This window comes from Sinocyclocheilus grahami, unplaced genomic scaffold (assembly GCF_001515645.1).
Source record: "Sinocyclocheilus grahami isolate Dianchi unplaced genomic scaffold, SAMN03320097.WGS_v1.1 scaffold312.1, whole genome shotgun sequence".
NCBI lineage: Eukaryota > Metazoa > Chordata > Actinopteri > Cypriniformes > Cyprinidae > Sinocyclocheilus > Sinocyclocheilus grahami.
The window spans coordinates 967446-979394 of NW_015505491.1; the positions used below are offsets into that span (position 1 = coordinate 967446).

Here is an 11949-nt window from a genome sequence, read left to right on the forward strand (position 1 = left end):
TGGCCGTTTAATGCTGGTCTTTAAAGCCAGCTAACTAGCTAACCTGGCTAGCTAACCTGTTTATGTGTGGTTTACTGTGGATTAGTCCGCAGTCTGGCTGCAATCAAGGTTTAGTTTTATTATTTTTTACTTGTGTATGGCTTGCCTGAGTAATTGTCTCATCCTGAGGGAGTCTTGTGCTTTATTCAGTCGTGTTTTGCTTTCTAATAATGTCATCTGAATTACCTCAGGGGCTTATACAATATGGGTTTAATGAAGGTGTATGTTCATTTTGAGCAATTTTGTTTAACATATTAATAACATATGCTATTAAAAATAGTATAAAGGTTAATATTTAATCAAATGCTTTTTAGAGATTTTACGTTGGCATCTTGTGACGAAAGCGTAACGTCACTCATTCAAAACATGACGCGGGGTGTTATATAAGTCTACGTCATAGTTGTAAATATGCAGTATCGAATTCATGCTATCTTAGGGGTAAAGCTGTACTTAAATCCATTACTGGTAATGATCCTTCCAGCTCACATTGATTCCCCAGCAGGTGAAACCACTTTTGGTGCAAGCTAAACTGATGGAATGGGGACGGAGGAAGAGTGATCCATTCCGACTCCATCAAAACTTGTATGAGATGCAGTAAGGAGAAGTCTCCTTAAAGACTCAGTTCTGGTCAGATGGAGGCGTGTGTTTGACAGTTGCTGGTCTGATTCAGAATGTCATGTTGGAGGCGTGGGTGCATGCTGAGGGGGTTGGTTTGTGGAATATTATCATTAGGTTGTGACGGATGGTTTAGGAGTCTTTAACTTTGCTTTCCTCACCTAAATAGTCTTACACTGTTGGAGCATGCATCATTTCGATGCTTTAGTTAACTGGCGTTCATCAACCTAAATTTAAGTGGTGGTTTCTATTGATCGCTTATTTAAAAGAATTAGGGAAAGCACTTGACCTTTGACTTCGGTGTTGGAAGTAATTGGCTTCGAAGCAGGACTAGAATAATTCCAGAGGAATGTGCGTTGCAATGTCATTTTTAAGGGTATTTTTAGTGATAGATTGGGAAAAATTAACTGAAATCTGTGCATGCATAACCGATAAACAAAACGGGTACCTCTTTGCCACAAATTCACCAACAGCTTTTCACACTTTGCACTTCTGTGTATTTTATTTCATTAAATTGCATTATGTAATCAACGTTATCTTGACCTGCTCTTTTGGTCAGTATTCTCGTCAGTCATTGTAAAACCCATACTTATCAAACATTGGCTTATTTTGGCTACATGATCTTGTTTTTGATGTTGTAGACTGTTTTGTTTAAAAATATATCACCAAAATACCTTCATCCCATTTACCTGGTCATAATTTTACAAATATTTCTGGCACATCCCTTAATTTGCTTTTTAGGTTGTGGATTTCTACATGGCACATTGTTGACAATAAACGATTTCTTTGAGTAAGATAATAAAATGCCATAGTTAATGTAACATAAGTTATATTTAGTTAGTATAACTATTTAATGACAATAAAATATAATTTTATTTAATGATAGTAAAGATAAAATTAATATACATATAATGCATAGCAAAAAATGGAAATTAAAACCTGTCATAGAAAAATTATTTGAAATGCTAAAATAAAAATGTAATATATATATTTTTTTAATATTTAGGGAGTAACTGCCTTAACCCACTTTTTAATGATTATAAAAATAAAATGAATATACATAATGTATAACAAAAAAAAGGAAATTAAAACAAAATAATAATAAAAGATAACAATACATATATAATTCACTAGAAAAAATAATTTGCTAGTTAAAAGCAAAAATAAAAAATATAAGTTTTTAGCTTTCTTTTTAAAATATAGCATCTTCCTTAATATTTATTGATTGTGCGTTCCATAGCTTTGAGGCATAATTAACAGGCTGCTTTCCTTTCGTCTGTTGTAATCGTCTTCGTTATTGCTGTGTTTGAAAATCTTAGAGCTTATAATGCCTCAATGAATAACAGCGTCCAATTAGAAAGCAACCTACATGAGCTGGCTGATTTTTCTAGTTCTGGCATGTGTCACCAGCATAATAATATTGATGAAGTGCTGCACTGTACGGACACCTTCTTCCGCTTTTCCGCCGCTGCAGAGAAATGACAGCAACACAAACCCCTTTGCGTTCAGAGGCTGATTGATGTAGTGCTGTCTGGACCTGGTGTCCCAGAATAAGTCTCTATGAAGGTCACCCCCGTCGGGGTGTCACCTTGTGTTTGGATGCATGTCAGTTTGGTTGGAGAGGGATGTTGGGGGCCTGTGGCCAACATGGACCGGTGCTTTGTTTAACTCTCTTGCATATGATCAACTGAAAGATGTTTTACTGAAAACAGGGTGTTTTTTGCCGCTTGCCTGGGTAGGTTTGTAAACTCATGGACGAAGACCAAGCTATCACACACTGTCAGTCGTTTGAACCCCCTTGAAGCATTTATTGACCTATAGAGTGGATAACTGAGCCTCAGTCTGCGCCGTATCGATGCAGCTCAGTTAAAGAAACACCTTGGCTCTGAAACTGAGCACTTCCAGTATGTTTGCAGGAGAGTTGAGATGCGGTTAGTCCTGTGTTAGCTAGCAATGGCCCACAGAATACGGTCCTGCATGCTGTTTTGATGGTCGACTGCTGCGGGCAGTAATGAAAAGAGATAGAAAGAGTCTTAAAGAGTCATCAACCCTGATTAAGTAGCACTAAGACGATGCGGAGAGCTGAAATCGGCCCTTAACCCGGTGTAGACCGCTGCTGCTTTCCTCTGGGGCCGCAATCACTCACCAGGTCATGAATGAAGCCAGTGTGGAGCGAAAATGGTGGAGGGTAAACAGGTTAAGCTCATGTGTATATATAACCGGGTCTTGTTTGTCTTTGATTACTAAACTGATTAGGGAATGACTCGATTCGTTTTGGCTCCGAGTAGCAGATTTACCAGCTTTGTCAGCCATTCAACCACATTGCACACGACTGATTGTTATTCAAAATGCAAAACATGATGAATATCATGCAAAATGTCCTTTAACAGTCAGAGTTCCTCCTCAGCTGTTTGTCACATTGGCTTACTGTAAACGAGAGTGAAGGTTTGTGGATTTCCTGTCGATTGTCTGATTCAGGAGATCTGATTTGAGGCTGCTTGGTTCATCTTGAATTTCTGAGTAAGATAAATAAAAGACGCTTCAAATGCCTTGCCTTGATTGCCATTGGATCTGTCCCCATTTATTTGCTCTTCTTTTCAACATCCATAATTTTTCGTCATCTTGGGTTTCAACTATTCATAGTATTTTTAGTGTTAACCTTCCAACGGTTTGCCTTGGAGTTCTTTAAAACCCTTGTTTTTCGGTGTCTGTACAATAAAAAAATTGGAACTTTATCATCACTTGTTGTGTGATCCCAAACCTTATGCATTCTTCTTAATGTGCTTTTAAACCCCTCAAGCTTGGATTTTACATTGATTTATCACCTTGAAATACTGCTTTGATGTGTATTTTTGTGCTTTAAATTGCTCTTTGACATATTAAGACTCAGTGTACTAGTTTTGAGTGGTTTAGTGTAGATGTTCAGACACCTTCTATAAGCAGTATTTCTAAAGAACATGTGGTCTGTTACTTGTTTAACATGTTAAATCTCTCTTAGCATGGCCTAGGGCTGCATGATTAATCGAATGCGATTGTCATGCGCATTTTGTTAAAAAAGCCGGTTCTGTAATCAGCAGGAAATCATCATCACGTGCTTTCAGATGGAGCAAAATTGACTACACAGAGCCGTAGTTCACTGACAAGTTACGCAAAAAATCGCTTCTATCGATTTTATTGCGCAATTCTGAAATTGAAGAAATCGTTCGCGATAATGACAGCTGTTTGCATAGCTTCTCAGTGAACTACAGCTCTGTGAAGTAAATGCTGCTCCATCTGAAAGCATGTGAAAATACCACATTTAATAACATTTTTACTCCAAACTCACTTCATAATGTCAGTCGAGTGTTTGAAATAAATCCTTCTGTGAGATGATGTGGCTTGTTACACAGAATAAGGCACGCAACATATTTCATAGTATTTAAGTAGTGATAAAGGCATTGCATTATAAATATACTTTATTTTAATTAAAATTATAATAAGAAGAACTCCGATAAACCGTATATTGCCGTAGTCGTGTGTTTATTAGTCACGTTGAATCAATGAAAGCAGTTGAATCTTCTGTTTATTCAGCTGCAGCGCTAGGCATTTTCTGGGTTTCTTCTGCGAGGCGTATTTGGAGTTTCAGCGCGAGAGTGCCCTCTGGCCTTTGGATGGAGATTTACTGCTGATCACAGAACCGTGCTTCACTGAAAGATATGCATGACAATCGCAGCTTCTGTCAAATCGTGATCTCGATTCCATTTCGATTTATCATGCAGCCCTAGCATGGACCACAATATCTGTCTGCACAGGAAACAAGTGTTTGAAATCTTGTGTCTAAGTAGAATCCCGTCCTCAGGCAACTTGCTAGTTAGTGGGTCACATTAAGTCCAAGGACCCAAAGCTTGGATTTTTGAATCAAGATTGTTGCTCATCTTTGTGCCAAAGCATGTGATTAGTCCTAAAGAAAGGCAAAACCTTCTGGCATTTTGGCTGTTCCTAAAGAGAAGACACTGTGTTCCTTACAAGCACTGAGGATAACTCGTTTATTTTTCTTTTAGGCTATGTGTTGAATGGAATAGTACCTCGGTATATATACTACATACTGTTTTTTTTTTTATGTATACATTTAAAAAAAATAATAATATTAATACTATTAAAATATAATATAAAATTTTAAATATAAAATGTCATATATAAATTATATTATACAATGTATTTATTTATTTGTAATTAGTATATTTGAATTTTGCCTGTTCCTAAAAAGCCCCAGTCCCCCCCCCACACACACATTTGTATTTATTGTATAATTGCATATATTGTATTTATTATATAATTTATATATATAATATGTACAATTTATTATTTATTGAAATATATATGTTCTTTAGGAACAGCCAAAATTGCATTATAATATATTGATATTATATAATTAAAGAATAAATAAATACTTTACAAATATAATGTACTCATTCATTCTTTTTTTGGGTCAGGTGACTTAAGATAAGTAGTTAGCCTACCAAGAATATTATAGTTTTGAAATTTTGAAATTAGTTTTTATTTTAATATAGTTTTCAAATTTCCTATCATTTCAGTTTAGTTTTAGTTAGTTTCATTAATGGTTTTGTTAGTTTTAGTTTAGTTTTTATTTTGTGAACACATTTCTATTTAGTTTTTATATATTTTAGTTTCAGTTTTAGTTTTAGTAATTACAGTTTAGCAGAGTTAATGGAAGAGTTCCAGTGTAGACCAAAGCAAGACATTTAATTTGAGCAAAGTTGAATGTTTGCACAGTTTACAGTTAACTCTTGTGCAAATCTCTTAATAATGAAAATAAAGTAATTCTTTACAATTGAACAAAAAACAAAAATATGCAACTTATATGTATAACATTTATTAATTAATATTCATGTTCATATTCATTCATATTAAAGAATTGTAATCTTGTTAAACATACCAATAGTTTACAAACAACAAGCTAATCAAGGTTTTCGGAGTTACTAGAAAGCTACAGGCAGTTGAGTTTTTATTTTGCAGGACAATGACCCTCCAGTGCTGGATTTGAGAAAACCTGTTCTTTGTAATCGTCATTGAAACTCTGTAAACTTTATTATTTGTCCATGTGTGTTTTCAATGCATTAATTTGTTGGATCTTTTGCACAGACGAGCCACCGGTGCACACTACTGTATGTCCCGTCTCTCCCTCTATGAACGTACACAATAAGAAGAAACAATCTAAAATGCTTTGAAACCTCATACTACTCGAAACGAAATGCGATATGGTAATTTAAATGATGTTTGCACTTTACTTTGACGAGCCGCTCCAGTGCGCACGCGCTTCAGATGAGCAACGCAATCCCATAAAGCCCCTTTACACAGGACACGGCAAGCGGTGAAAACACCGCGTGTTGCCGCTTTCTCTAATTTTGGATGCGTTTTGTACAGTCAAGTTGGTGCTCGTGTCATGGACTCGACAGGTATTTCCCTAAACAACCACAGGTCAGATTTTCTGGCACAGAATGAAAGCTTATTAAATCACGAACATGATTATTTATTTTTGCTAATTATTATTTGATTTTAGTTCGTTTTTCAGTTACTGTAGTTTCGTTTAGTTTTTCATTTACTTTGAAATTGTAAAATTATTTCAGTTTACGAAAATGTTTTTTGACCAATAGTTTTAGTCTTGGTTTCAGTTTTCGTTTGCGAAAAAAACCTTGTAGCCTACACATTACTTTCAGCCTGTTCACCTGCTAACTAAACATATTGCTAAGCCTAGCATATACAGTGCCTAAAGTACCAGTATTTATTTGTGCTATTTATCATTTGTAGCTACCATTACTGCAAAAGCCTAACCGGAAAGGCTCTTTTAATTACACAGTATGAGTGAAGAAGGAGATCTTAATGGTTTATATAGTGTCCAATTCTATTGTCACACTGCAAATGGAAGGTCTGGTCGAGTGCAGTGCATTGTGGTATCTCTCTGCTTGTGTACTGCACATCTAGTAGGTCATCTGAGTGTTTTGTGCATACTGCAAAAAAGAGTAATACGCTATTCTCAACAAACCCATAATCTCTCACCGTTTTCTCTGAATTTCACTGAACCGAGATGAATGTTCATGCTCGAGTCTGTTCTGAGATCATTAACATACTCTCATTTTATAAATCTATTGGTGCAATTATTACTCTGTTTGCGCCTCTCTGAGAGCCTCCCAGTTGGATTTCTTGCATTTCCGGCCTAAATACACTCGAATCTGCAGCGTCTGCAATCCTTTCTGCGCTTGATTTATAAATGAAAACAATCACACTTAGAATGATGAGTGTGAAAACACTGTTGCTAGTCATTACTTATGTGTGCAATTACAGTTGGCTGTGTGCTTTGTTTATTGTAGGTGTGATCTCTCACCGTGAACCTCTTCCAGTTACTGTCTCTCACTTTGATGTCCACTCCGTAGAGCGCCATCCGCTCAAATAACGTTCAGTGCTTATGAAATAAACAAATTTGTCCTCTGAATCACCTCTCTGCTCCATGTTTGTCTTAACACATAATTTTAAGCTAATATTATTCCCAGAATGTTAACACATTCCATTACAGTCTTAAGAGGACAGCATCCTTGAAAATGCATGACTTTGCTGTGTCCAGTAATCACAGAGGATATCAAATGAATCAGGAAGCAGAGTGTAACGTTCTGCTTGTGGATTTGTTTCTACGACAGGGCGGTTGAACAGTGGCAGCCCCTCCACCCCCCTCATCTCGGCCCCCCATACCCCCACTGATGGACCGCATGAGGAAGATCAAACGGCAGCTGTCCTTGACGCTGCGAGGGGGTAACAGCGGGGACAAGACCTTGAGCGAGACCATCAGCTCTCAGGACACAGGAGCACACAGTGATTCCGGTACGGATACATTCACTTTCTTGCAATACAATGTGAAAGCCGCACTTGATTTCTAGTGCAGAACTCGGCATACACCGGTTTACTGAACATGGATGCAACTGTATTTGACCGGTAAAGCATAGAAGAGTGCCCATTAGGGCTGCACAATTTGGGGGGAAAAAAAGTCATTTCCGTTTTTCTAATAAAATTGCAATTTAAAATGCAATTTAAAAATTACAGATTTGAAAATGTTTAATAAATAAAAATGTATATTAATAATATAAGATAATAATAATAATTATTATTAATAATAAAAGTTCCTAAAAATAAATAACAATTATTATTATTATTGCCATTATTATTAAATAAAAATACTAAATAATAACTTTAAAAAAAATCTATTGTAATATTTCACTGTAAAATAAAAAAATAGTATTTAAGGAAATGGTTTAATAATAATTTTATTTTACAACTGTAAAATTACAATACTAAGAACAGTAATGGCTGTCTTAATTTCTTTCTTTAGTTTTTTTTTTTTTTTTTCAATTTTTCAACCATCAAATTTTTATTTTGATGGATAAAACACATGGAGCCCTTAAAGGGATAGTTCAGCCAAAATGAAAATTCTATCATCATTTCATTACTCTCCACCTGTTCCAAACCTGTTTTATTGTCTGTCTTCTGTTAATAAAAAAGAGAGAGAAAAAAATATATATTTTGAGGAATGTTGGTAACCAGACAGTTGACAGTAGCCATTCACTTCCATAGTATTTCTTTCCTAACTATAGAAGTCAGTGGCTACCGTCAACTGTTTGGTTGCCAACATTCTTCAAAATATCTTTTTTTTTTTTTTGTGCTCAACAGAAGAAAGAAACTCGTATGAGTTTGGAACAGCAGAGTGTGTAAATGATGACAGAACTCTTTTTTTTTGATAAGCGCTTTTCATTAAAAGTATGTGATGGTGGTTGGCGGATATTGCATTCCCAAATGCATGTTAAAGTGACCTAAACTCAGCCGAGCTGCTCTGAGATGCTACAAACAGCTGCGTATAATGAGCCATTTGCGTGTAAGAATGCAGTGCCTATATTTATGTAATTAAGTAACATTTGTGATATGATAATAGCACTGAGTAAGCCATATGGCAGTTTCAGAGTTTTTTTTATTAATCGTGCAGCATTGGTGATTGCTTTATTAGTTTATCAGTAAACCTGGATGGAATCTACATCTGCAGAATTCCACAGAACTCAAATGCTTGTCATGCATAAAATTCTTTTCTTGCTTGTTTGTTTAATAAAAAATGTGGATATAATGCTACATTTAACACAATTGATCATGTTTAACTCCATTCCACCATATTCCACAAACACAGTTGATGCAGAAGTTGTAAAAATTTGGCCGACTTATCTGTTTAATGATGACTAATCAAAGTTAGTGTGATTTAAGCATAATTAACAAAACATTACAACATAAATGTTTCATCTCTAGGTCGTCCCAGTCATTCCTTCCCGATATTGGGACGTGCATGAAAACTCTGTGGCATGTAATATTTCAGACGCTCATAACCAGAGTGTGTGTGTGTGTGTGTGTGTGTGTGTGAGAGAGAGAGCATTCTTACCGGAGGGGATAAAAACAGCTCAAATTCAGCGCCATCTGTACAATCTGTTCCAGGGTTTTTATATAATGGCAGCCAGTAAGTTGCCAGAATTGTTGCAAATGGCCAGACTTCAAAAAGAGCATTTAATCTGTCAACAGACCACTTTAAGTGACATAATTCTCAGCATGTTGCGTGTAAAAGATGTAGTTTTAGTTAAATTGCTAATTTCCTTTTTATGCTTATTGGTTAATGTGAGATCTGTGGCTTTTACTTCAGCTGCTGTAAATTTGGAACAGAGTAGCTATGAATTGTAATACAGTGAATTTACTTTACAACAGTGTTTACTGTCACTGTTCAGTGGAGGTGCTGTATTTGAATCTACGGTGCCATGGCAAAAGAAATAAAATTTTACCTGAGTTGTGAGCTTGCCGTCTGAATTGCGATAAGACAAAGACATAAAAAGTGCATTTTCTATTGTGTTTTCTTTGCTGACAGCATGCAACGGAAAACTCAATTCAATTTCTGATCAAATGATGTTTATATAACAGTGTATATTTCAAAGGAGTTTTGTTATAAATGTTGTTTAAGGTAATTCTGAAAAAAAAAAAAAGGTTTTGTTTAGAAAAACTGAGTTCAGTAACTGATTTACAGGCATAAAATCTCTCTTAAAGGGATACTTCACCCTAAAATAAAAGTCGTGTCATAATTTTCTCACCTTGTATGCCTTTTGGTCTGCTGTGGAACACAAGGAAAGATATTTTGAAAAATTTAGTTTTTTTTCCAATTTAGTGGAAGTTCTCCATAAATATTTGGAGCAACAATATGGTTAGTAAATAGTGGCATAATTAAAATTTTTGGGTGAACTGTCCCTTTAAGGAAGCATTAATGCCAACTGGCAAATTTGTTTAACCTCCATAATTAGATGTATTTTAAAGTCAGCAGGAAATTATGTAGGGCGAAACAACAATTTTGTCCAACAGAATTTTATTTGATTAGGTTATTATTATGTCTTCAGAAAATAAAAGTAGTTGTAGGTGGAGAATGTGCTATATTTCAAAGAATTCTGAAAATGAATTTGTATCAATGAGTAGCTTGCACTGAAGAGCATACAAGACATTTAGGCTACGTTTACACGACAACAATGTAGTCAAAACGGAAAAGTTACATGACAATGTTTTCAAAACGATTTGTTTACACATCCACGAAAACGGCAAAAACCGCTGTATTATGCCAGGCCAGTAGTTGGCGCTGTCACCTTGTTAGTAAACAGTACCTGTTGCCGTGTGTATATGATGCGTCTCCGCTGTTGGTTGTAGTGATGGGAAGTTCGGATCATTTTACCGACTCGGACCTTTGAGTCTCGTTCAGCAAAATGAACGAATCTTTTTTCGAGTCATTTCGTTCGTTTTAGCAAAATACAATTAAAATGTTAGAGAATTGATTAGTTCATCTCTCAAGTCTTCGGGTTTTTCGAGTAGATCGTTCATCACGAGTTCTTCTTTTTTTTTTTAAATTGAAGATATAACATTCACAGGGGATACAGTCATAGCAATAAAATACCCACACCCAGAATACAAAACAATAAATACATAAAGAATAATAAAAATAGTGCATTAATTACCTCAAAACTAAAAAGTTTGTTGTAAGCTGAGAAAACAAGCCAAGATATTTCTTTCCAAAAATCCTTTGCATACTCACATTTAAAAAATAAGTGTGATATTGTTTCCAAATTAGAATTACAGAATGTGCATTGTGAAGAGATGTCCAACTTAAATTTTGAGAGTAAAGAATTACAGGGATAGTACATATGAAGAATTTTATAGTAAAGTTCTTTCATTTTGTTAGGTAACAGAAACTACCGGCCCATATTTTAATAGTAGAAAGAAAAGGGTCATTTATTTTCCACTTATAAAATGCTTTAGGATGACAACTAAACTTCTTAATAAGGATTTTTCTAATCCAGAAATTGTTACGTTTAACATTAGAACGCTCCAGACCTCCAATACAAATTTTTGGCATTTCACATTTTGAAGATCTGTAACAATTTGCCCTAACCAAATGTAACAGTTTAGGTGAAATAGAATTAATAACCCATTCATACTCTAGGTGAGGTATCCACTTCAAAGATATCTGAAAATTCAGAATAGGAATAGAAGTTACCATCCTTTTTTAACAAATCTAAAACAAAAATTACACCTTTGTCAAACCAGTTTTTAATAAAGACAGATTTTTTTCCACGCAGCACATTCTGATTAAGAATTGATTAGTTCATCTCTCGAGTCTTTCGAATCGTTCATTCTTTTGTCACGTGACGTGACAGCATTGGATAGAGAAATTAGTTAATTTACAAGCTTCCTTACTAAACGGGTGCATAGTTATTATTATTATTATTATCATCATTATTATAATTATTATTTACTCTTACAGTTACGTGATGCGTTTCTGGTCTCAAATTGTAGCTTTTTACTTCTTACAGTTTCTAAATGTGTGAATTTCTGTCATGATGGTTATTTTCCATAACACTGAATGTTGTAACAAAGGTAATAAAGAGTTGGTTATTATTATTAAGTCTCTTTCTGGCTCAGACTGCATAGGGTAAGCTTAAGGGTCTGTCACGTGATGAACGATCTACTCGAAAAACCCCGAAGACTCGATGGATGAACTAATCCATGCTCTTTCCGGCTCAAACTGCATTGGTTAAAGCGTATGGGGCTGTCACGTGATGAACAAACGACTCAAACCCGAAGACTCGATCAAAACAAGTGAACTACATGACTAATTCCAGTACAGAACCTATAGGATGTTGCGCATGCGCGACTGAACGAATCACTCCCCGAGACGACTCGTTC

The 11949-nt window shown here is 35.3% G+C and overlaps 1 protein-coding gene across 3 annotated transcripts in view; it reads left to right on the plus strand.

Annotated features, from left to right (window-relative positions):
- The window catches only part of LOC107601769 (cyclin-dependent kinase 16-like), a 34273-nt gene that overhangs the window by 582 nt on the left and 21742 nt on the right, over positions 1-11949 (plus strand). For all 3 annotated transcript variants that reach the window (XM_016294058.1, XM_016294059.1, XM_016294062.1), the window contains exon 2: positions 7347-7527. In XM_016294058.1, the coding sequence (XP_016149544.1) occupies positions 7407-7527 (121 nt within the window). In that variant the 5' untranslated portion in view covers positions 7347-7406. The remainder of the gene's footprint in view (positions 1-7346; positions 7528-11949) is intronic.